The sequence below is a fragment of the Zingiber officinale genome, chromosome 2B (assembly GCF_018446385.1).
Source record: "Zingiber officinale cultivar Zhangliang chromosome 2B, Zo_v1.1, whole genome shotgun sequence".
In the NCBI taxonomy this organism is placed as follows: domain Eukaryota; kingdom Viridiplantae; phylum Streptophyta; class Magnoliopsida; order Zingiberales; family Zingiberaceae; genus Zingiber; species Zingiber officinale.
Genome location: NC_055989.1, coordinates 115883563 through 115910607, shown reverse-complemented (window position 1 = coordinate 115910607; position 27045 = coordinate 115883563). Strand labels below are relative to the sequence as shown.

At 35.4% G+C, this 27045-nt stretch overlaps 1 protein-coding gene across 18 annotated transcripts; it reads right to left on the bottom strand.

Moving 5' to 3' along the window:
- Positions 1-1415: 1415 nt before the first annotated feature.
- Positions 1416-23717, bottom strand: LOC122046877 (pentatricopeptide repeat-containing protein At4g17616-like). Of its 18 annotated transcripts, none has more exons than XM_042607803.1 (7): positions 23523-23717; positions 20974-23439; positions 9415-9556; positions 7432-7481; positions 4633-4818; positions 3280-3379; positions 1416-2390 (listed from the first exon to the last, which is right to left on the bottom strand). In XM_042607803.1, the coding sequence occupies exons 1-2, from the start codon at positions 23601-23603 to the stop codon at positions 21403-21405; spliced, it is 2118 nt and encodes a 705-aa protein (XP_042463737.1). In that variant the 5' UTR covers positions 23604-23717; the 3' UTR covers positions 1416-2390; positions 3280-3379; positions 4633-4818; positions 7432-7481; positions 9415-9556; positions 20974-21402. The 18 variants fall into 18 exon arrangements, with proteins under 18 accessions (XP_042463737.1, XP_042463735.1, XP_042463740.1 ...); XM_042607801.1 differs by having other exon boundaries at positions 1416-2382; XM_042607806.1 differs by having other exon boundaries at positions 1416-1616.
- Positions 23718-27045: the final 3328 nt, after the last annotated feature.

Sequence of the window (27045 nt, the reverse complement as noted above, 5' to 3'; positions counted from 1 at the left end):
CAAGCAACTCAACTCAAATTAATGGCTCTTTGAATAACTAACTCTTCAGATCCATTTAAAACAAGACAGTTCATAAATGTGGAATTATTACCAAAAGAAAGTGAAAAATTAAAATAAATAAATAAATTGTCAAAAGAAATCTCCAACCCAGACGCAGATTTGAACCAATATAAGTAAAAAATAAAAAATAAAATAAATTTCTTAATGAAAAACAAAAGCCTTAGGCAAATATCAGAATTATTTGCATGAGCAAGATGAATTCCATTGTTAAAAAGATGCCTTTGCACAGGATTCTTTTGGACCTCATGTTCCATCATCTCTTGCACTGCTTCCTTGGAGGAGCTAAGCCATGCATATCAAATATTTGCAGTACCGTGCATCAGTTTAGTGATTTCAACTCGCTCAAAGAAATTGTTACATTGATCTAAACATATACCATTCTTTTCTGGCGTCCTAATAATCTCAAATGTCTTAGGCGTCAATGGACTTGCCCAACCCTCGGAATAAAACATCCTGCGCAGCTTTATTAACAGGATGAAAAACAGCAGGAACTTGTGGAATTCCATCAGATCCTTGCTCATTATTTTCAACTGCATTAACTCTCTCACCAAAATTATGGTGCTGGTGGAATGTACGTCAGTCTTAATCTTAACCTCACCATCAATACGTCAACTTGAACTTTCAGCTGCACTAATGGAAACCTCAAGATATGCATTGGCTTCATGTGTTCTGTTTGAACTAATATAAGGTTGTTTCTGTCACAAGAAAGGGATTTATTTTGATGCACAACATACGGAATGTAATTCTGGTGGGAAAAAAAATGCATTTTCCAACCTTATCAATCCAAGCAATATGCTTCAACAAACCTGTTTGGAGAACTATGCAAACTATGTGCATGAAGTCTAACAAAATTTGTTGATAATAACATCCTGCTGCAGTGATTCCTTTCTTTGACTGGAAATCTTTCTAATTCACTATATTCTCAGGAAAATCATTCCATTCACCACCCTCTTAAGAAAGTACATGCTGCAGCAACCCACTTGTAAAATCTGTATAATTCTTCAGAATATTGTTTTCTAGACTACAACCAAAATAAGTAGTGTTGTCCATTAGTGTACAAAACCTTAAAGAGGGACCTTCACTAAGCCGTTTTGCAACAGTCCATGATTGACATCAGCGGAATAAAGAGCAGACTCTCTTTTCCTCTTGTCATTATCCTTTCTACCTCTTAGTATCTGGCGATTCATATTCATCATCTTCTCCACACAAAAAAAAAATGCAAACTATTGACTAATTTTTTCCCAAGTAATTGTCTCCACTGCCCCTAAGTACTAATCTTCAATAATTTACAACCACACATGATGTAACTACAAAAGTGATGACAAGTCAGCAAATATGTTCATCCCGCAGCAACATCCACAATACTTGAGACATTATAATAAAATTTCTTACAACAAATGGTGTAAAGGAAGACACAGCTCCTACCAGTGGAAAGCATAATTATCCACTATAGTGATTTATATATTAAACCAAGCGCATACTTTTTTTTCTTGACTCATCTGAAAAATTAATTCTTTGAACTGCCTCTTCCAAAGTTACAACTCTACTCATACAGCCTACAAGAGCAAAAGATTGGTAGAAATAGAGCTTAAAATTCAACAGAAGCAAAAACAATAAATAATAAGTGTAATAATACAGTTTAAAACACAATATGTTCCAGTATGTTCAACAAATACGTATCAGTTATCATCCACTTATACCTACAAATCTCAAGTACCATTAATAAGCAATAGAAGGTTTAGCCACTAAGAATAACTAAAAAATAAATCAGTAAAAGCTCAATATCATATGGGTGTAGGTGGACGGACTCCGTGAGCAAATTTTAGCAGCATTCTCATCTTCCTAGGACAGTGTAATTTTAAACTGTCTGTCTTCAGCTATAGTGATAGTTGAATGACAGAATTCACTAATATCATAGACTAACAATTATCAAGAATAATGAAAATACAAGTTTTCTCCTCTTATCAGCATTTCGTAAATGTTAGTACATGCAACATGAGTTCATAGCACCATGATCAAGCACATCCTCAGCATAACATGAATTAAAATTTCAGCTTTGCGTCTCCATGGTGCAACTCATCTCTCACAAATTCTATCACATTTAAAATGGATCTTAGAGTGGATGAATTAACATAAACAAAGCTATTACAGTGATATGGAAGGTACCAGATTGTTCAGCAATCTTCTTGTACTTTTTCAAAGACCTCAGTTCTTGCTTGCCTACAGCTTATGTGATAATTGAACCTTAGCTTGTTAAATGAGAGAACACGCCAACCTCATAGGTACACATGTTGTACATTGTATTGAAAGACGACCAATAAGCTGAAAGACTACCAATAAAGAAACATGTTGTACATTGTATTGAATGGAGTCTTAAATTATTTAGCTTTAGATAGCATTCTATTAATTAAATATGCAGCAGTTAAAATAACTTCACCCACAAATATTTTAGTACTTTGGTTGAAAAAAGTAATGCCCGGGCTACCTCCATAAGGTGTTTATTTTGTCCTTCAGCAATATCATTTTATTTAAGTGTATCTATACATGAACTGTGATGAACTATTCCCTTTTCAAGGAAATAATTACATAAGATCGTGTTAAAATACTCCTTCCCATTGTCACTTCAAAAAAATCTGTATGTTAGTTTGAAATTGAGTCTGCACTGTATTGAAATTTTTTTTAAAGAATTGTTCAACTTATGATTTTTTCCTTTAATAAATACACCTAGCAAAGTGGAGTATAATCATAAGTAAATGTGATAAACTATTTCTTATTAGAGGGGGTGCTTATCTTATTAGGACCTCAAACATCACTGTGAATTATTAAATGACTTTGATGGCTTGTATTGCTGTGAAGGGAAGGGAAACCTTGGCGTAACGATAAAGTTGTTACTTTGTGATCAAAAGGTCACGGGTTCGATTCCAGGAAATAGCCTCTTGTAAAAAGTAGGGTAAGACTACGTACAATGGATCCTTCATTAGGACCTCGCATGGCGAGACCTTCGTGCACCGGGCTGCCCTTTTTCGTATGGTTGTGAAGGGAAGAATGTGCGGTGGTGTTTTGCAATCTCACATACTTCATAATGAAACAACGAAGGATCTTTATTGTGAAATAATTTATGAAACAAGTGCTTTAAATATCGAAAACTAGGATGTCCTAATCTAAAATGTCATAGCATAATATTATGGTTCGAAACATAAATAGATTCAAAGCAGGAACCTCTTGGTTGAGATTGTTTTCTTGATTCAGATCCATTTTCAAGGAAGTAGAGTCTTCCACTCTGTTTAGCACTGCCAATCATCCTCCCCGAGGTCAAATCCTGAAATACACAGTGAGACGAAAAGAAATTAACTTGACAATTTTGATCATGGACCAATTTACTACAGATAAAAGGTTACAAGACAACTTTGGAACATGAAGAACATCATTTAGAGTGAGCATAGGTGATACTACAACATAACCTTTTCTTGCAATGGTTGAAAGAGAGTCATCTGCGATCTTAATTTCAAGGTCTATATGAAGAGAAAAGGTTTGACATTACTGTCATATGATCAATTGCACCTGAGTCAATGATCAAGCGTGATTAGAATTGAGACTAAGGAAGGTTGTTGTATCTTTTTGAGCTATTAAACAAGAATAGTTTTTTTGAGACTCAAGAAGTTTGTACAGTTGGTATATTTGTCCCTTGGTGAAAGGAAGTGCGTTAGAAATAGATTGCCCCTTTTGATATGAGATAATAGTTTGAAGTGCACTACCTTCACCATCAATTCTTTTCTTCTAATTTTTGGGCTTCCCATGGATTATCCAGCATGTTTCCCGCATGTGCCACGAGCATTTACAATGGTCGCGCCATGGTTTTCCAAAACTTTTGTCATCTTTCTTTGCTTCCTCTTGAAAACCTCTAGCAACAAGGGCAGAGCTTTCCAGACTTGAATTAGTAGAGACTAAAGTAGATTTGTTAAGTATAACCGTTTGTCGAGCTTCTTCTCTTCGAACTTCTGAAAATACTTCACGGATCATTGGTAAAGGTGTCTTTCCCAAGATTTGACCCCTTACTTCATCTAGATCCTTTTTTAGTCCCTCAAGAAAATAAACACCTGATCATTCTCTTGCCGTTTCATAAAATGAACACTATCATCAACACAATTCCAAATATTATCATAGCATAGATCTAGTTCTTGCCACAATGTCATCGATTGTAATAGGAAGTCACATGACATTCCCCTTGCTTCGCTTGTCATAGCCTTGATTTTAGGCTAAAAATTTGCAAAAAGTTCTCCAAATCTGAATAACTGTCTCTAGCTACCTCCCACACCTCTTTGGTTGTAGGTAGGAACATAAATGACTTTCCTATAGGGGGCTCCATGGAATTGACTAACCATGCAATAGGAGCGAAGTTTCAAATTTCCAGCCATTAAATCTAGAGTCTCTATCAGTTGGTTTTATCACTTCACCTATAAGATATTCAAGTTTACCTTTCCCTTCTAAAACCAAGTGCACAATTTGTGACCATTTTGTATAGTTCTTCCCGTTAAGATGTTGAATATTAACTTGGAGTGAACTAGAGAATACCTCTGTCAAACCATTGAAAGATACCGATGGGTTTAAATTTGAGTTGACAGTCATTTCTTCTCCAGACACCATTGAATCTCTACTCGTGGTGCTAGTTAACGCAGTCTTCCATGGATGTTGATTTGCCATGGGAAAAAAAAAGCAAACCCTAGATCGAACCTAGGGCTTTGATACCATGAAGAAAACCTGGAAGATTGAAGGAAAAAAACTAGAAGAGGAGGAATTTTATTATTCATTTTCAACTAGACATTACATCAATAAATAGAAGATACAAAGTGTTGAAATAAGAACAAATAAAAGAAAGAAAACATAAAAAATGGAAATTACTAAAACCAATTATTTCCTAATTTCCCAAGATTCTTTTCTGATTCTATGCAATCATTATCTCAAAGATTATTTCCTGATTTTATACAATCAGGATCTCCTAATTTTATAACATATACACACATACATGAATATATATTCTTATTGATGTGATTTAATTCTGTCATTTTGCCATTAGCCCACAATGAAACTAAACCAATGTCAAAACTGAGCCAATGAACAACAGAATTCCCCAATTTTAAATTTGATTTTAATCCAGTTGATTTTCAATTTTGGATTTTTGGATGTTGACACCAAATAATTAGTCAGATGCAAAGTTTAAAGTTTTGACTTAATTCAAAGTCTGACTAGAGACTAGAAACAATATTATTTCATATGGGTAAGGTGTCAACCACTCTGAGGAGGAGGCTAAGGAGGAGAAAGAACTAAATAAAGCGGAGGAGTAAAAGGAGGAAGAGGCAGATAAGATGGAGGAAGAGGAGGAAAAGACATGTGAGCCAAAGGAAGAGGACAACGTAGAGGAAGAGGCATGCCTTTTAAAGTCTCACTATCAAACCCAAGTCTACGACGTCACTAGTGAAGGAGAGAGATGGCTTGTGGTTCATGGCTCACAAGTGGTTAGGTTCGATCAAATTGTTTTGATATGTTTGGCAAAAAAAAAATTAAATTATATTTGACATGTGTTACTGCTATATATGGAAGGGCGTCAAATTGTCACCAACAACTGCGGTTCGATCCCCGGCTATGACACATTTGCAGGATTCTTCAACCTAGGCTTCGTATTTCATTTAAGAGGAAAACATTATTGTAATCATTCCAAAGGTTTGCAATTGTAAGAGGTTATTCTATCACCTCTTGTAAATGAATCGATTTTAGAGGATTGATCATGAGTAACTCCCTAAGCAAGTAAATCGGTCGTAGAATAGGAGTGTCACCTTCAAACTACATTACATTATGTGTTAGTGTTACATTTGTCTTATTATTAGAAGTGCAACCTCTAAACCACACTACATTGTGTGTGTTAACATTGAATTTGTCTAATTATTAGAAGTGAAGCCAACCACATTTCATTGTGTTAGTATTGCATTTGTCTTATTATTATTTATGTGCATCTATGCCACCATCGAACAACTATCACAATTGAATTATCTGTGATTTAAAATAAAGTTTATGTTACGGTTCAACTATTCAACCTCTCCTCCCTCTGTCTATGTCATTCATTTAATCCTACAATTAGAAGTGTTGGGGGTAAGGCGTCAAGCCCTTGATAGGGCTTTACATAGTCTTGGTGGCAAATTTTTCCATTAACTTGAAATGCATAAACTACTGCTATAAAATCATCCAAGCTTTATAACCTCTCTATTTAGCAAATAATTTTTAATGGACTTAAATGGGGTCTAGGGGTTACAATACCTCCTTAAGACAACTTCCTTATCACAATACCCAAATCCCATATCAACATGTGAATGCCGGTGACACTCTCATAATGCAGTTTTTCCCAAGTGGATCATCTAATTAGGGCTTGGAACAATGATTGTGATGCTACCATTTGTCAACACTCCACCAAAAAAAGAAAATTGTCTATTCATGCAGTGTAGCCAAATTTTTAGACTTGTGATACCATATTAGAATCACTTAATTTATTAAATTCTCAATTAGTCATCTTCCAATGTAAGATTAAACTTAGTCATCACAAAAGATAGCAAGATCTATCATTTGCTAACGTCCAACACTTATCCATCAAAGGTAGCAATGCTGACACCATAAAAAAAACTATAAAGCTTTATTCCCTTCATATCAAGAGTAATGTTATCGCTAAATAAGGTGCTAAAATTATAAACCCAAGAGAAATTTCATAGTAATAAGAATAATATTTACTATTTTCTACTATATTACTAAAAGACAAAAAAAACATTATCACCTGTACTAAACTTTTGTTGTGGTATATGAGGTACTATATAAAATTATTTCATCCTTAGCTAATTGATTAACTTATTAAAGTAATAAGAATTAGAAAGGATGAGAAAGAGAGCATAAGAAAGTAGAGAAGAGAACGAGAAAACAAGAGAAATAAAATAGAGAGAAGGAAAGGTGTGTCATGATGCTAGAAACTATGCTTGGAATCGAGACAACACCACTTTCTTCAGAAATATTCATTACATTATATAATCATATGAAAAATAGAAGATAAACGAGAATGAGAATGGTCGCTTTTGGCTGTGCAGCTTAGATAGTTATCCCAAGTGGCATGAGTAAAACCTTGCAAAGGTAGGTTTTAGGGAGGCAGCCACCAAGCTAGCACTCACCTAGTGCTTCTCATGAGATACTTGAGTAGCACCACACTTGATTTTAGCACCTGGATTCTCATAAAAACAACTTTGCTAACACAGTACAACCTGCATTCCTCACTCACAAATCTCTTGCATAAGAGAGAAGAAAACAAAAGAGAAATTTTATTCAATAACACAAAATTACCTCAAATAACAGCCATACTTCTTTCATAAACTTTTTTATATCCCAAACACCTGAACAAAATAAACTACTCTTATTAAAAAGTAATATTTAATAAAATAGATCTGAACATGGTCTAAACCCCAATTTAATTTACTTGTATGTCTGAATCTAGGTTGCATTAAGATATATTCTTTTATATTTTTTTTTTATTTTTTTTAAATTAGAACTAGTTTATTTGTTTAGGGTTATAGACTTGACCTCTGTTATTTTACTAAAAGGCCTACCGAAGAGTTAAGACTATTATTTGATGTCATCTAAGTCCATCATCAATGTCAACATCAATCTGTGACAACTCTATATGAAGTCATATGTCAATTATAAATTTAATTAATACATTAACTAGAATCTATTACATTAATTAGAATTCATGGTCCCTTCTATTCCTTACAGCTTCAGCTAAAACCATTTTAACTCACCTAACTACAGAATTTTTTTTGTCAACTTTAAAATGTTCATGTTCATGTACAACTATTTTTTCATTTATCACTAATCAAATCTACACCTAATTGTTTTGACTAGTATTCTCAGCTCGACTACTTAATTATTATATATTTAGTTTTCCTCAATGATCAAATTAATTTTTCATTTTATTTGATGAGGTTTGTGTTCTTAAAATTTCCTCTTATGCTTCCCTCTCTCAAGATCAGTAAGTGACAAAAGGTTTTATCATGTCACAACCATGGCATTATCTTTTCTAGCATCTAAATAATATGGAAGTCTAACTTCTTTCCTTAATTTCTTTAGACAATTTAACCACCAACATAAGACATAAGTCAATTTCTCTTGCATTCTCATTTCTTGTAAATGCAAGTCACAAAATGAAACCAAGGATCTGGGTGCCCATGTAAGGTGTTAATGCTTGGCTTGGTGGTAATGAGCTACCGCAATGAGGTAGATGACACATTCTTTTGTTTTGAGAGAGATTATCAAAAAGAAGAGAGGTATGATCCACATAAATATAAAAGGGAGAAAACAAGGGGAGAGGATGCAATATAAAGAGATTCAAGGGTTAAGAGAGGAAATAATAATTTGTTCTTAGTCCCTTTCATGTTACAACATGTTTAATTTATAGATAAAAATAGTTATTCTTACATATTTGGACTTCTATCAATATATTCAACGTCAAAACTTCAGTTGCAACTAAGTCTTTACATCCTTTTGTCAAAACCATTTCCTTCTTGTCTCCTTCCACCAGGAATCTTTCCTATTGATTTAGTAGGTTCTCTTCGTCAAGGGTTGGGTTGCGGCTTTCATTTGTGAGAAGTCCTTCCCACCCTAATGAACTAAGTCCATAACATTTTCCTTGCCATCAAATTTTTCTTCTCAAGTATAAGGTAACTTCTATTGGTGGTGGTTCCTAGGTTAACGAGTAGGTACTCAAACCTTGGCAATGATTTCTTCATTTGGCATGAGACTTATGCTCATTGCCTAACAAAGTTCAAGGCCCTCCTAATCCTAGTCGCTCTCTTGAAGTGTGGTGCACCTTATTTTGAAGGTGACATAACGTGCTAATTGTCTTAATCCAAAAGTAACTAGGTAATAATCATTCATTCAACATATAGAAGAATATTATTTTAAGTGGACTATTGTTGCTTCCTACAACACCATTTAATTGAGAAAATCTTAGCAAGAAAACTCATGTATATATCCATTAGTTTTATAAAAAAAAATAATAAAGCCCATAGTTCTCAACCTCTCCTCCATGATCACTACAAATCCGATTGATTTTTAGATTCTTCTCATTTTCAATTCTTTTACAAAAACTAATGAGCATATCAAAAGATTCATACTCATGCTTAAGAAAGATATCCCATGTAAACACACTAAAACCATCTACTATGACTAAGTAATATTTACTATCACTAAGTGATGTAATGTCATGACTATTTAAGAGATCAAGATGTAATAATTTCAATGATTGAGATGTACTTAAAAGAGTTTTACCTTTGTGAGAGCACTTGGTTTGTTTGCCTTCTCGACAAGCATCACATAATTTGATATAGTTTATCTTAAGCAATCCCTTCTATAAGTTGTTAAGATCATGAGAAGTGGCGGATGACTAGAGTAGGTGTGAATAGCACTTAACCTGCAAATACAACACTAAACTTACTCTTGCTAATGTCTTACTAAGGTTAATCAAACACAATTAAAAGTCATGAAAATAATAAACAAGTCAATGCCAACAAAATAATGTAACGTGGTTTGGAACCCTCGTTCCTACTCCATAGCCTATGACCATTTAGTGAGTCACTCCTAGAAGTCCACTAATTTCCTCATTCTTGGACTTCTTTGAGAAGTTGAGAAACCTCTCAGAAGTGTTGGGATCGTTGGTCATAGTATAAAAATGTTAGAAGAGGTGAATAGCACATAACCTGAAATATAAACCAAATACAAAATTAAATGCAGTAAATATATAAAAATAATAAGAAAAATCACAAGCGCTATGTTGGGACTTCAGGTCCTACTCCACGAGTTAGTGATTGGTTAGGTGGATCACGTCTAAAATTCTCACTAAAAATACTCCTGTGTATGAGTTGTGTACTCAAGACCATTGCACCTCTATTTATAGTTACAAGGATACATTCATCCACGGATTGACACAGTTGATTCATGCAAGGGTGTTGTTGTCAATAGGATTGGGCAAGGTTTAAAATTTCGACCCATGCCGAAGTTTCGGTCCTAGACCGGAACGATACGATTTCAGTACCGTATCGTGCCGATATAGTTTCGATATTTTTTAAATATAAAATATATTAATTTAAAACTAAAATATTTAACATAAATATTTAAAAAATAATCTTTTAAAAAAGGAAAAGATATGAAAGTACATAAATAAATAAATAAATAATTTATTATAATTTTTAAATTAAAATAAATGAAATTAATTAGATAATTTTATTAGGATTTAATAAAGTCTCTTTAGATTATCTTCACCATAACTAGGAGTTGATTAAAAAAATTAACCTAAGTTTAATTAAAAAAATTTAAAATCTGATACCACTCGCGAGCACGCACGACTTCGGTGCTGTCGTAGGGTTGCACGACCAGCCATGGCCACGGGGATTGCATGACTCCTTCGGCGTGACCACGTTGGTCGTGCAAACCCCTAACAGTGACCGCAGGGTCGCACGATGCCTCCACGGCGGTAGCGGAAGAGTTATGCGACCTCTCTGCTACTGTTGCAGGGTTGAGCGACCCCTCTGCTGGGGTCGTGCCGGTGTCGGTCGCCAAGCGGAACGAGACGTTTCGCCCGTTCCGGCACGGCACGGCACTTTAAACCATGGGCTTAGGGTCGATTCCCAGTGGGAGCAAAATGTCCCACATGCATTCATCCACCTTCTACCCTATGACCAGATCAAGCCTAAAACCTCCACTAGAAAGGAACTCCTTCAAGAGAGGCAGAAAAACCTTGTACAGAATAGCTTCTTACATATATGAAATATAAGCACAAGAAACATATTACTGGACATGAGCACTAGAAGCCTTAAAATGAGCATAAAGAAGTGAATAGTTATTGTGTATCAGTTATATATTCAAGATCCCTTACACTTCTAACTTTAGTTGACTCCATGGGAATCCAACCAACTTAATAAATTCAGTAGAATGATACCCATGACAGTTAATTCAGCTAGCCAAGTCATTCAGCTAGTCCACTAAGTATCCTAGTCAACTTAATATCTGATTTTGCTCATAGGCCCTCATAATCCTTCGGAATCAAGCTCATGTTGGGTCTACAACCATGAACTCATCGAACACTCTCAATTAAGCATATCTAACTCAAAATCATGAACCCAAAAATTACAAGTCAAACAACCTCTATAGTAGTTCTCAATCTTTGGCTATCACAGCTTTACATTGTCTAAGAGTTCACCTTCTGTCAGATCTCAGTCCAAGTCTCAATCCCTCGAATGCACCAAGTCTATGGCCTGCTCCACATGTCATCTTCCAAAATCACTTACAAAGTCCACCTCTTGTGACTCCCAACAAAACTATCGAACTAGCTTCAATCTCCTCATCCTATGTTCCCTAATGTCTTATACCATCCTTCTTTGAACTCTAACATATCTCTTAAGCCTTAAGTTGAAGCATCTTAGTTGCACCAAATCAACATCATAACTCGATCTCATCGAGTCACAAGCTTTGCAAACATCATGAGCATATTACCAAATCCTTGCAAATTCACACACAGGAAATTTGTTAAAACCGAAGCATACTAATCAAACACGATCACTCAAGGCAAGGCATGAGTGCACCAACAAGAAAAAAAATCAGCAAATATTAGCCTTTGCACACTCCTCATAATCCTCCTTTTATAGCCTTTAATCATGCTTAGTTTCACCTTTTGTTTTGTTGTTCTATCATTGATTAGTCGATTGGTTCCACCAACAATCAATTTTTTTCGAATCACTACATAATTCAGTCTACCAACGACTAACTCAGTCAATTGGCTTCCACCATTAATCAATTGCTTCACTGTAAACACTAGATCATCATATTGCTGCAACTTCATTATGCCATATCAATTGGCTACCTTTTGATTTTCGTGTTGAGTCATCAATGAGCTGAACTTATTCAATTCACTACCCAGTCGACTTAGCTTCAAACATTCTGTGTGCAAACCATCATGCCTGAGTCGATTACCTAGTCATCTAACTAATAATTGACTAGAGACACCTTCCAATCTATTGAAGTTTTGACTATGATCTTCCTAATAATTAAGTCTTTACTAAGCCAAGCTCTACCTTAACCATAAATATAGGTCGCTTAACTATCAGAACTCACTAAAAAGAGTTACCCTTCCGCAGCTTGACTTCACCACTGAGATCATCTCCGATAAGGTCTTAAGTCCCTCGAATGGATAAAGCCCACGACTAGCTCTCTCTGTCACCTTTCACTCTTTATGCAATTCGCTTTCTTCTAACTACCGACAATGTTGCATATCAATGCTCCTCGTCCTTTGGATATTTCATTCCATCCTTTTCTAATATCCTACCAAATCCAAGCCACAGAGTTGGCAGCCAAATTTCCATACGTATTTCACTGAGTCCCTACATAACTTCATACACACATTTAATTATAACTTAAACTTAATCTCATGTGGTATATGTCAACCTCCTTTATCATAGCCATGATTCCTCTTTGAGCGTGAAAGACTTAATACATGTATTAGTAATACTTTAGAGGTTAATAATATAAAGATTATTGTTCTTTCACAAGTATCATGTCAGCGTACTTAAATCCCAATGTGAACTTTTCTAGATATTTGTTTAACTCATCCACTTACTGTAAATACCCCGAGATAATTTCGATGTGGTCAACCAAGTTAAGTTAGGTCATGTTGTGGTTTAACCCCTGTGTCTAAATGTGCAGGAACTTAGGGGCACAAAAAGTAGAGTGAAAAACGAAACTAGTGAGAAGGGCGGCACGGGAGAGAGTCGACGGGCTTAGTGCACCCGAGGAACGAGGTGCTACGGAAGAGTACGCTGGTGGACGAGAAGGAGGCGCACGGTGTTTCCGAGGGACGAGAAGCCGGAACAGAAGGTTGTTCGAGAAGGCCGGAAAATGGGTTCGGGTGAGCCCTATTCCGGATGACCGAAATCACCCAAGCAAGTGGAACCGAAGCGGAAGACCCTAACCAATGCGAGCGGAACCGGAGCGGAAGACGAGGGCGCTCGGACCAAAAACTTTATCGAAATGCGACTTGGCACGATCTGTTGCGATGGGAATAAAATTTTATCCCCATCCAAGCGCCTGAAACCCTTCCAAGCACCCCAATCAAGCTATAAATACAGCCCTGATCTCAGTAGCTTAGAACAATCACTTGTAATCAACTCCTTTGTTTGTTCTACTACTGTGTAAGCTGTCAACGCTGTAAGAGGCTTCTCCGCCTGAAGGAGACATTAGTGAGCTTTCAACTTCCTTGGATTAGCAATCCTCTTATTGCAAACCAAGTAATTTCTTGTGTGTCTCTGTCTTTAGTTTACTTCTTAATTCCTTTTATGCAAATGTCTATTTTTATAAAGCCATAAAGATCGAGATTGTTTTGTTTTTATTTTTGTGCAAGGTTATTCATCCCCTCTCTAGCCGGCCACCAGGGGACCAACAATTGATATCAGAGTCAGGACGCTTCAAGAGGACTAACCGCCGACCGAAGCACAAGAGATGGTCGGACTGAGCATCTATCCACCTAAGTTTGAGGGGGAATTCACGATTTGGAAAAAAAAGATGGAAGTATTCGTCAAAACGGACTTTGATTTATTACTAATATTGAAATATGATTTTGTAGCACCAAAGGACACGTATTAATGAACCAAGAAGGAGCAAGCAAACTTCATAGCAAGTGGACGAGCCGAATTCTATCTACTGAGTGTGCTACCTCCGCAAGAAGTCAACAGAATCGGCGCTTACGAATCAGCAAAGGAGCTTTGGAAAAAGTTCCTAGAACTACACGAAGGTATGTCCGGAGCCAAACTAGCAAAACGGGACCTGCTCTGGAACCAGATCAGCAACCTCAGATTAGAAGAAGGTGAAACTGTTACACACCTTCACTCAAAGATCAAGGAGTTCATCACCGAACTCACAAATCTCTGAAAAAAGGTAACCAACCGAGATTCGCTAAGATACGCGTTTAACGCCTTTCCTAAGGATTCTGAATGGGTATCCTTAGTAGATGCTTATTATATCTCTAAGGATCTAGAGGTAAGTACTTCAGAAGAGTTATTTTTTACATTTGAAGTTCATGAAACAAGATGTGCAGATCTGAAGGAGCCCAAACACAACATTGCCTTAAAGGCAAAAATGGATGAACCGAAATCCGAAACCTCTCGATGATGACAAAATGGCGGTCATGGTAAGAAAATTTAAAATATTCTTTAAAACTAATAAATTTAATCAAGTACAGGGTAAAAGAAAGAAAAGAAAGATAAGATGCTACCACTATGACGAAGAGAGGCACGTCAAAGACAACTGACCAAAGTTGAAGAACAAGGAAAAGAACAAGAAGCCAGTCGAGACAAAGTATCGAAATCTAAAGGCAACGTGAGATGAAACGTCGTCCGAGTCGGAGATCGAAGCCCTCGCCGGACTTGCGCTAGTAGCAAGTCACCAAGAAAAAGAAGACGAAGCAAGTTCTTCCGAAATGAGCATCGAGAGCATCAAAAATGATAAATTAAAAGGAATTCTAGCAACATCTTGTCGATTAGAAGATTTCGACAAGATGAAATTAAAAAATGAAAAATTGAAAGTAGAAATAGAAGATTTGGAAAATCGTGCATGCTCCCATATTCAACAAGTTAGAAAATATAATAGACTGAATTGACAATTTAAATACCAAATAGGCCAAATTAGAAGAATATCACAGAAGTATGTTCCGAGAAAATTTTTTATTAACCCGGTAGGAAGGAATCTGTTTTAGATTCCAAAGTCATACTTAAATTAAATTATCTTTTTGTGCATGCCTTGTTTATTGAAAGGTAGACCTAGGGCTTTTAGAAAGAAAATTAAATATTTAATTTCTTTAAGAGGTTTTGTCTAGAAGTGGTTGTTGTTCCAATAACTAAAAAGGCCTAGTGTCTCGCCACTGGAAGCCAATTACTAAATGAATGGTTAATTGACTAACTGTTAAGCATTTAACTGTTATAAAATTATCTGGTTCTTTAAAAAAATTGTTTTGTAAAATTTCTGATTGAAATTAATTTGATCTTAATTTTTTAGAGAAAGAAAAGTTAAATTTTAAAAAATATATTATATTTTTCAAAATTCGTTGTAAGAATCCAGATTTTTCGAAATTTACATTTTCCTAAGTTTTGAAAAAAAAAATATTGAATTTTAAATTTTAAAATATTAAAGTTTGAATTTGGATTTTAAAAATATTGCAATTTGAAAATAGTTGAGATTAAACTTAAATTTTAGTCTTAAAAAAAAATTTTGAAAGATATTTAGGCCTGAATTAGACTTTGTTTCCCTCAGACTTTGTTTTAATTTTATTTCCAAGTCATTTTAAAGTACCCCGTTTTTAATGTAATCAAATGGGGAGAATTAGAGGTGAGTCTAATGGGAGGTAGTTTTTTTTTTTTTTTGCATATTTTTCTTAAATGCAAAATATCTCTATTATTTGTTTGTTTCTTTACCCTAATTTAACATAGGTTGTTCACATCAAAAAGGGGGAGATTGTAAGTACCCCGAAGTAATTTTGATGTCATCAACCAAGTTAAGTTAGTTCCTGTTGTGGTTTAACCTCTGTGTCTAAGTGTGCAGGAACTTAGAAGCACAGGAAGTCGAGCGAAAAACACAGCTAGCGAGAAGGACGGCACAGGAGAGAGCCGACGGACTCGAGAGTACACGGGCGGACGAGAAGGAGGCGCACGGCGTTTCCGAGGAATGAGAAGCCGGAGCAAAAGGTTGCTCGAGAAGGCCGAAAAATGGATTCGAGTGAGCCCTATTCCAGATAGTCGAAATCACCCAAGCAAGTGGAACCGGAGTGGAAGACCCGAACCAATGCAAATGGAACTAGAGCAGAAGACCGGGACCGAAAGTCAACAAAATATTGACTTTTGTTGTCCGATAGTAGTTCCCGAATTTACAATAATCTTTGTTGTCCGATGTCTGCTTTTGCTCGGTCGGATAATACCCAATTCCATAAGAGCCTTCACATGCTTTGTGAAAGCTTCCTTCTGAATAGGAGTTAAGTGCTTTAGAGGCCTGTCTTCAATAATAAATTCCGGGTTCTTGATATCTAGCTAGCATACAATTTTGTTCTTCTGCCAATGTTGCAAAGGGTTTTCTCCAATAATTCCTTGCTTCTTTAAGTTCTATAGAAGTGGTCCAAACTTTTGCTCAAAGGATAAATTTCTTTTTCCAACTGATATATGAACCATTTCCTTAATTTGAATATACTCCTCTTCCTCTAATTCCAGCTCTTCTATAGCTACATTTGCAGAAGGTAAAATATTAATAGTAGTTAGATTCTTGTAGAATGTTACCGTGTTTCCTTCGATCCTTAGCCCTCCATGCATGGCTCTTATAAAGTTGCATCCAATAATGAATTGGATGTTGTCTCCCAAGGTCATAGGGAAACTACAAGTATAAGGAATTCGAAAAATGTTGTCACCAATCATCATCCTGTCGTTCCTCAGCTTCATTTTTGCAGTTTGCTGTGAATTCACACCACTGAAGCATACTGTAAACGTATTTTGTTCTAATGAGTCATTTGGAACTGACCTTTGATCAACACAGCAGATGGTAGCCCCCATATCAAGTATTGCTTTCAGCTTGAATTTCGGAATTCCTGAAATATCCATTTCAACCATTAAATTATATAGCATATTTTTTACCAACCTGGGGCTTGAATTAGAGGCAGCTACTTCTTCTATCAGCATATGAGCAGCCTCCTCATCTTCTTCTTCCAAATCTTGGAAATCCTTTTGTAATCACTTTTCCTAATGTTTCATACTGAGTTTTAAAGTAACTAACTTCCTCCTGTAATCTTTTTATTTCTTCCTCACACCATATAATATAATTTCGCTACTCTTGTATTAAATTGTTAGGATTAAATATTGTTGCGGGCAGGGGTAACTGGTACCTCTTTGTTGAACTAATAAGGTCCACAGAGATTGCAGACCGTAAGGAAGCATTCTGGGCAGTGTATTCTTGCCCTTTGCACTGTTGCCCGTTTGCAGCAAGTATAGATATGGGATTAAGGAGCAAATATCCTTTCATTGTGCCTCCATTGATGTAGGCAATTAGATTGTGCTTCTGTCAACCGAACTTATTGTCGACACCCTCCATCTTCCAAACCAAGCATATATATAGTATTGAATTAGAGAGTTTGAAGAGATTGTTGTACCTCATATATTCCATCTTCTCCTTCAGATAGATTGAAGATGGCATCACTTTGTGCTTCTCCTTCTTGAACCGAGAGTATATCACAATCATCAGGAAGATCTAGTTGCTCGAATATAGCAACTCTCTTTACATTTCGTTTTTCATTAGGACAATCTCTGGCGAAGTGTCCTTCTTGCCCATATAAATAACACTTACATTTTTTATTTCTGAGTAAGTGTTTTCTCCTTTCAATTCTTGCATGGGAATTGTGAGGTTTACCTTTATAGGTCTTAGATTGTCTTACGCCCATCTTCTTGGTTCCAGCTTTCTGATAGTAGCCGAGAATCGAGATTTGGCTAAAAAAGATAAGTCCTTTAGTGACCTTTTGAATGCAGCATCTTTACATTCTTGCTCTAAGAATTTATGGGCAAAAATGATTCTGGGAAATACTCCTACTGTTAAACCCGGATGCTTTGCTTCAAAGGCTGCTTTGATTCAATTCCCAATGTCTCCTGGCATTTTAAGCTAGAATTTTTCTGATAGCTCTGGTCTTGCATATAATCTTCCAGTTTTGGCCGCTAACCTCATGTAGTCGTTGATATACTGGATTATGTTCTTTATGTTGTCACAGGATAGCTTCTCAAGATCTCTGTAGGCGGAGTTTTGAATTTCAATAGACCCTTGGGTAGGATCTTCTGCAGAAAATACCCTTCTCATTTGGGACAATATATTTTGGGTCTCTTCTCTTCCTTCACTAATTGTTATGCGAGCATCATATTCTGTAGCATAGGTCATTCTCCATTGTATCCAGGTTATTTTTTCAATTTCTCCCAAAAGATTTTCAATAAATTCTACTTTCTCCTTGGTATCTGAGAATGATTGTGCTGCCACAAAATTCTTCGTAATAGATTCCCATCTTGAAAAAGCATCATCAAAAAGATTTATTTGTTCAGGAATTACGAATAGTGCCCCACTCTGTTGTTGTGTAGATGGGAGAGTCCATAATTCATTGTTCATTCCCCCTCGAAACTTCATGTTGTTGTTTATATATTGGTTGAAAAGTAGGAGGATTTGTAGTGGTATTGTCAGCTGGGGGATACCCAGGTGGTCCCATTGCCGTATCTGTGGGAGGGCGATATGGAGATATTACGGTGCTGGTGGAGTAAATTTGCTCAGTAATTGGTGTTGCTTCCACTAGTCTCTGTAAACAAGGGTACTCCATTTCAGCATTTGCTGCAATTGTTGTGTATACACATATAGAGTATATATTGTAAGGGATGTCTTGTTTACGGAGTTCACATGCTGATAATGCATATGAGGTTAAGTGTACACATGACTGGTATGTGCAGTAGAGGTTTACTTTGCTGACTGTCCAGTTGCATGTTGTGTGTGCACACATGTCCGGTGTTTACTATTGGAGGATTCATGTTGATGGTACCTATACCGTGTATGCACACGTGTCTAATGTGTATTATTGGTGGAACCATGCCGATAACACCTCTGTTGAGGGTCATATGTGGCTGGTGTGTACTATTGGAGGAATTATGTCGATAATACCTAAATTAGTGATCATGTGTCTAGTGTGATTCTTAAAGGATCATGTAGATTGTACTTATGTTGTGTGTACATATATCTGGAGTGTATTATTGGAGGTTTCATGTCAATTATACCTATGTTAGATGAGTACACGTGTTTGGTGTGATTGATGGAAATATCATGATGATTATTCCTATGTCGATTGGATTGTTGCATTGATGATGACAGTGTTTATATCATGATTATTTATATCATGTGTATCATTGCATCATATGCACACTGACGACCATTGCTCCCTTGTGGTATGAGCTAGTTAACAGTCATATATACATATGCATGCTGACGACCTCCCATGTGGTATGGGTTGGTTCGTCGACCATTGCTCCCTTTCCGTATGAGCTAGTCAGTCATGTTAGCTGTCATTCGGCCACTGAGGGAGAGTGGTAGCTTGGAATGGAGCTAGTCTTGTTGTGCCACCCGGCCACTCAGCGGTTGAAGTGATATCCGGCGTTGTGAGCAGTCAGGGACCATAATGCTATGTAGTTAGATAACTACTTAACGAACTATCTGCCTCGGCTGCTATATAGTGACCGGAGGGTAGTACAGTTGTACCCAAGCCTCTCAGCTATACAGGGATTGTGGTGTCTTGAGAGGTGGCGAGGGTGACCATGTGGCATGCATGCGCATTTGCATATGATGCGCGGTGCATCTGTGTAGATATATCTGCATACATATCTTGTAGTTACTAGCTACATGTGATTGTGATATGTTGTACTTGTTTGAGCTATGATTGTTGCATATGATTGTCATGTTACATACATGTCATTTATTATACATGTATATGCTGTCAGTTATATTGCTCGTGTTGCGAGCAGATCTGTTACTGATCCTCGGTGAGTTTACTGATCATTATACTGTATGTGCCGACTCCAGATTTAGTATGTACATTTATTATGTTATTTTTTATCTTGACTTTATGTGTTAGATCCAGATTGGGTATGTATGTTTATTATGTCATGGGTGATCATGATCTTATGCGTTAGATCCAGATTGGGTATCTATGTTTATTATGTCATGGGTGATCATGATCTTATGCGTTAGATCCAGATTGGGTATGTGTGTTCATTATGCCAATTATGTTTAGATGCATTGATTATGTCAGTATGATCATTGTTTAGATGCATTGATTATGTCAGTATGATCATGTTCTCATTTTCCTACTGAGACTATATACTTTGATCTTCATGTTTTCATATAGACCATGCACTATCTTGTTTATTACCCGCTGAGTGACCCGCACTCACCACCGCATTTCTATGTTGTCTTTTTCCTCGGGTAGCAAGTAGTGATTATGGAATTGCTTAGAGTATCCTGTCTACCGGCCCCACGTCGCATCAAAGGACGTCTTTATTTTGCTCTTGTTTTCTTACATATTTTCCTTATGGCATTGGCATTGTATTGGTGTTTAGCCGTGTGGCTACTTTATCGTTTTGGTATTCAGTTGTATTTAACCCGTGCCGGCACGCATTGTATCTTTTTTTATTATAGACTTTCCTTTTGTTTTCCATTGTATTTTTAGTACAGACGTATGGGTTGTTTATTATACAACTGCGTAGTTGTGATCATTTTGTTCCAACCGAGTGGGTTGTATATATAACTGCATGGTTGTATATGTTCCAACCGTGTGAGTTGTTCCTTATAACTTGTGAGTAGTCTTGAGGCAATGTATACATGTTTCATATTGTCACAGTTACAGGGGAGATGATGTCCGTTTGCTGGGTAGGGACTCCTCTGGGGCGTGACAACGTTAGTGTTCAAGCTTGCTTTATATGTCCTTTTACTATTGAGCGAATGTAAACGAGCTTTATCAATCCAAACACCAAGCTAATTCATTTACAGCCCTAGAAAGAAGATTACATACTTTAACAACTATGAAAAACATGCATCATAGAAAATATATTTCTCAAAATTATTTCAGAATGTATCTAATAAACCTAGTTGTAATGGAATAATACCTTACTGTCCATCTATCTGGTGGTTGGAAACATACCTTTAACAGCTATGAAAAGTATGCATCATAGAAAATATACTTCTCAAAATTATTTCAGAATGTATCCAATAAACCTAGTTGTAATGGAATAATACCTTACTTTCCATTTATCTGGTGGCTGGACACCAGAAAACAGTTCAATAACAAAAGAGAAGCAGCCCCAAAACCTATCCCTTTGACCATGAGCTTCAGATTTGTTGCACAAGAATAAGCACCTGCATCCCTTGGTAAAAACATCTAATTAACATAGAAAATGACTACAGCCTGTTTGACAGCTAGTAAAATGGATGTTATCCAGTATATGTGGTAGCAGGAAATTAAAATCTAATTCATTTCAGTTCAAAGCAGTCGCAAGAAGAACCATGATCCAACAACAGTTTCTACAACAGAGGAGCAATAAAAAGTTCCAAGCCAAACAATAGTGCTCTGATTTTTAACCTTCATTTAACAACACTTTGTTGTCGTGGCAATTGTCATGTAATTCCTAAGCACAAAGGGCAGGGCATCTGAATTAAGTCTTTAAACTATTGGTCAATACCAGCCCATTTCCTAAATGCTTTAACATGTTGAAGCCTCCTACTCTGAGTATCTGTTCTGCAAGACGATTCTTTTAAACTTTGGTAAAGATTTTTGTGGTGCTTCAGAAACTCCATTCTGTACTTCCATTTATCCACATAAACATTGTTTTTTAACATGTAATCAACAATTTCCATTGATCTTGCAAAATAACCCCCTTTTAGAAAATTCCAGAGTAAGCAGTCAAACAAGTCTCTATTTGCAGACAAAGCTCCACATTCCATCTGCCTCCTTATGTCTCCCCACAAGATTATAATCTCACGATACATTTCTAAAGATGAATAACCATTGACGAGGTAACTGAAGGTAAGAACTGTTGGTTGGACATTTTTTTCTCTCATCCGTTTTAAAGTCTTTAGAGCATCTTCCATCATTTTAGCTCTGCAAAAGAATAAAATTGAACTATTAAACTCATAAATTAATTCACTTTCAAGGTTATATTTCTTGTTTTCTAGTTCAAGACTCTGGACCAGCTCTGATTTTTCCAATGAATTTGATGCTTTTATATCTGAAATAGGGAAGGATGCATATCCCAAAGCACACTTATATTCATCAGATATACTAAAGACTAAACCTGATTTCTTCATTTGCTTTACTAGAATTCTCGATTCCTTGTACATATTTTTCTTAGAATATGCATTCAAAAGTGCTAAATAAGAACTGGCTTCAATGGACACCTTAGCTAATTCCAAATCATCCAAAATGTCATGGGCAGTGTCCAACCAACCTAACATAATGCACGCATGCAAAACATCTGAACATAAATTAGGACCTCCTGGATCAATATCCTTATCCATGTTAATCAAGAAATTAGACAGCTTATCAACCTTTCTTACTTTCACACAAACATTTGTAAGCTTTGCAAGAAATTTGTAGGTGGGCACAAGTTTACCGTCCATAAAGTGAATAAATCCCAAGTGCCTTTGGGCAGCAACCAAAAAACCATCCTCCAAGTTCTTTGGAGCAACTGTAATTCTATTTCCCATCCCTAGGTTGCTTGATCCAATATGAAAATAGCATTTTCCTTGTGATGCATTAGACTCTGCAAGTGATCCCCTAGTAGACGAATGTTGAGATTTCCTTCTTTGGAAAAGATCTAACATAAGCTCCACAGCAGCATCCAAATCATTGTACATGAAATGCAAGCTCAAAAGGCAGTCATAAAAATGACAATATTGATTATTCATTGATGCCGAAGTGATACCATCAATATGCACTTTGAAATTTTGCAAATCAACACGCTCTCCCATCATCTCATGGATCTGTGAGATTATCAAAATGGAATTTGAATCGGCAATAGCTCCAACTCTTGCCATCATTTCTATTATTTGTCCTGCTTTAATCAAACAAGTAAACCTTACGCATGAATTGAGAACTAGGTTGAAAATGAGAATAGAAGGCTTGGTTAGGTTGATCTTAACAGCATTCCTCGAGTATAAGCCACGATTCAAAAAAGACTCGCAGATTTCAATTAAGAGATCCATTGCAAGATAGGACCCAATTTGAGACTTCACTAGGTGTAAAAAAAAGGTGGTTAATATATCTTTTGGAACAAATTTTCCTCGTTCCAACATGATCCGGAGGATTGTGGAGGCAGGAATTGGCATCTGATATCTTGCTAAAGAAAGAGACAGTCTGGAAAAGGATTCAAAGCGAACAAGATCAGGTTTTTCCTTCGAAATCATCACTGCCAAATCATAAGCTTTCCGAATCCAATCAGAGCTCGTTGAATAAGAAAGAGAAGCAATCAGTTTGCTCACCAGTTGATGTTCAGGGTATCCATGCAGCCTTTTGAAATTGCTAAATGCTTCCCACGCTTCATCCAAGGAATCATCTTGCAGAGAAAACTCGAATTTCCTCAACAAAATTTCGTAAGAGGAACCTTCCCACAGGTCACTTGGTTGAATTCTACTGGAAATATGACGCTGGGGTGGAACGCCATACTTCGCGCTGGCTACTGCACTGGTTAATCCAGTGCGATCGACCTGAACCCGAAAAGCGGAGGAATCATTCTTTGATTTCCTTTTCAAATAAATCCAGACAGTCCCGAAATAAGGTTCGATCGTACACTTACAACAACCTTGGACGAGATGGTTAACAAAGAGAGCCTTCGGTGAAAATGAAAGAACTGAACGAGAAAACGACTCATCGGCGTCGGTAGGGAAGGAGAGGAGAGGCACCCTCAACGGCGTGCGTTGTAACCGACGGTGGCAATCGGCGGAGGTGCGGCAGCGGCGCCCTAAACCACGATCCAATAACCGACGTCAGCAGGGCCCGAGGTGAGATAATAAAATATATTAAATTCATCAAAATTATTATTTTATCTGTTTAAAATTTTAAAATAATTAATCTAACAAAATATATTAATAAAATAATTTAATCAAAATTATTGTTTGATATCAATTTATAAAAATATTATAAAAATTATAAAAAATTTTAAAATTAGTACATAAAATTTTTAAAACTCTTAAATTTATAAATTTGCAAAAAAAAAATCAGGAAAATATAGAATATTTTTTAAAAAATAAAAAAGAAAATAATTTTAAAATTAGAATATGAGTTTTAGAAAAAAAATAGTTTTAGAAAATATAAATAATAAATAGGATGATTTTGATAAAATTGATTATCTAATAATTTTATTCATTTATATTTATTTGATAGTAAAAAGATATATATAAGATAAATAAGATGAACATTTATAAACAAAACTAATTTATAAATAATTTTATTTAATTGTTTTAAATTATAAATTATAAATTTAATCCTATATTTTTTATTTAAATACATAAAAATAATAATTTTAAATGTTAAATGTAAAATATATAGCCAAAAAATTGTATCACATGAAGTGTATAATTTTAAATATTTGAGATTTAACTAAACACCTTTAATTATATAAAATTATATATTAAATGGATTAAAATCACATAATGATAAAGATTTTTATTATATTTATATGATTAACTAGAATAAAATATCAAACTATATTTTTTTTTAATTTACCTACGGGAGTTAAAGAAAATACAATTAAATAGTTTTATTATAAAGCTATAATAAAATCTAATTGAATTAAACTTTAGCCCAGGAGTAAGTTTTATGTCACTAGATTTTTCTCTAAATATGATTTAAATTGATAAATATGACATTTTCCCTATTTTTTTAAATAAGCATGTATTTATTTTATGCAACACAATATTTGAACTTCTCTAATATGCATTGTAATATCGTCAAACTCAAAGGTGATAACTATAAAGTCTAGAAGGAAAGGGTTCTCCTACATTAGGGGTGGTTGGACATTATGTATACCATAAGAAAAGATGAACCACTTGTTATTAATGAAATCAATATTCTTGATAAGATTGACCTTTATGAAAAATGAGAATGATCTAATTATCTTTGCGTAATGTTCATAAAGACCAAAATCTCTACTAACATTCGTGCTTCGATTGAAGAGCATGGAAAAGTCAAAGACCTACTTAAGACAATTGATGAACAATTTACAACTTCAGATAAGGTCATTGCTAGCACCCTAATAATGGAATTCTCATTATTAAGGCTCACGAGTGTGAAAGGTGTGTAAGAGCACATCAAGAAAATAAGGGATATAGAAGCTCGATTAAAGACACTCGAGGTGGAAATATTTGAAACTTTCCTTGTGCATTACATTTTATGCACTCTTCCTCATCAATATAGTCCTTTCAAAATCTCTTATAATACACATATAAGATAAGTGATCAATCAACAAGTTAGTGACTATGTGTATACAAGAGGAAGCAATATTGTTGATAGAAATAAGTAATAATATTCTTATGACTGCATAACGGAATCCACAAAAACAAGCCACAGTTAAGAGACAAGGGAAATGAAAGATCCCACCCCAACTTGACATCAAGAAGGAATCCAAGTGTTTCTTTTGTAAAAAGAAGGGGTACATGAAGAAGGATTGCACCAAGTTTAAGGATTGGGTTGAAAAGAAAGGTATTTTTATCTCATTCGTTTGTTATAAATCTAATATGGTTATTACGATTTTATAGCACTTGATGGATTGATTCTCATTTTATAATTCATGTCACAAATACCTTCCAAGGTATGCAGAACCTAAGGAAGTAATAGTAAGTGAGCAAAGCATCTATTATAGAAACAAGATGTTCTCATATGTGAAGGTAATTGGAATATGCATTTTAATTTTAAATATTGGTTTTGTTTTAAAGTTGGAAAAAACATTTTATGTTCCTAATTTTGCAAGAAATTTAATTTTTATTTTGAGGCTTGTACCATTTGGATATTCTTTTAAATTTTTAAATAATCATATGATTTTATTTTATAAATCCAATCTTGTTGGAAATGGTTTGATAACCTTTATTCTATATCTTTGCAAAATAATAACAATACCACTATACATGTTCGAGCGGATATTAAAAAATGGTTATAAATGAAAATTCCGCTACTATGTGGCATCGGAGATTAGGACATATTGCCATAGAGAGGATAAAAAGATCAGTAAATGATGGAGTATTTGGTATTTTATATTTTTTTTAATTTTGAGACTTGTGTAAATTGCATTGAGGGAAAGCAAACCAATAAATCCAAAAAGGTTGCTAAGCTCGAGGAGTGCTGAAATATTGGAGATCATACATTCAGATACATGTTGTCAAGACATGGATATATATGATTTGAAATACTTCATCTTTTTCATTGATGATTACTCATGATATATGTATATCTACCTGTTTCATACTAAGAGTGAAGCATTAAGTGCCTTTAATATATTTAAGGTTAGGGGTAAAAAACAATGCGAAAAACAAATTAAGATCATAAGAACAGATAGAGATGGAGAATACTATGGTAGATACACTAAGAGTGGACAAGCACTTGGTCCATTACGAAATTTCTTCAAGAAAATGGGATTATTGCCAATACACCATGTTTGGTTCACCGGACCAAAATGGTGTGGCTTGAGAAAAACCGAATTTTTGATGGGCATGGTTAGGAGTATACGCAGCAACTCCAAACTTCTTAAATCCTTATGGATTGAAGCTCTTAAAATGACATTGTATAATTAAACCGAGTTCTAACCAAAGCTGTTTCAAAGACGCCATTTGAGTTATGGAAAGGTTGGAAACCAAGTTTGCTATATATACGCATTTAGGGATGCCCGTTTGAAGTAAGAGTTTATAATTCATAAGAAAAGAAACTTGACCCGAGGACTATAAGTAGATATTTTATTGGATATGCTAAAAGTCCAAAGGATATAGATTTTACTATTCATCTCACAGTACTGAATTATGGAATCAAGAAATGTAAAATTTCTTGAGAATGACTTGACTGTGGGAGTGATCATTCTCAAGACATAATTTTTTAGAAAGGCCACATTAATGATCAGACATCTTGTTCAAGTTATGGATGGACTGTCATTCACACCCCTCAAGCACAAATGGATGTTAGACAACCAATTGAGAAGATTCCATAAAATATTGATAAAAATCTAGTTGATCAACTTGTTAATGAGGAACAATAAGAAATTGTTCAACTGATTGAACAACAAGTTCCTCAAGAGGATAACTTAAGAAGATCTACTAGAATAAGAAAAT

Coding starts and splice junctions, on each gene's coding strand:
- LOC122046877 (XM_042607794.1), bottom strand. CDS start 23,603: ATGAGTCGTTTTCTCGTTCAGTTCTTTCATTTTCACCGAAGGCTCTCT. Junction 23,440..23,522: donor CGTCCAAGGTTGTTGTAAGT/GTACGATCGAAC, acceptor TTTCGGGTTCAG/GTCGATCGCACTGGATTAAC.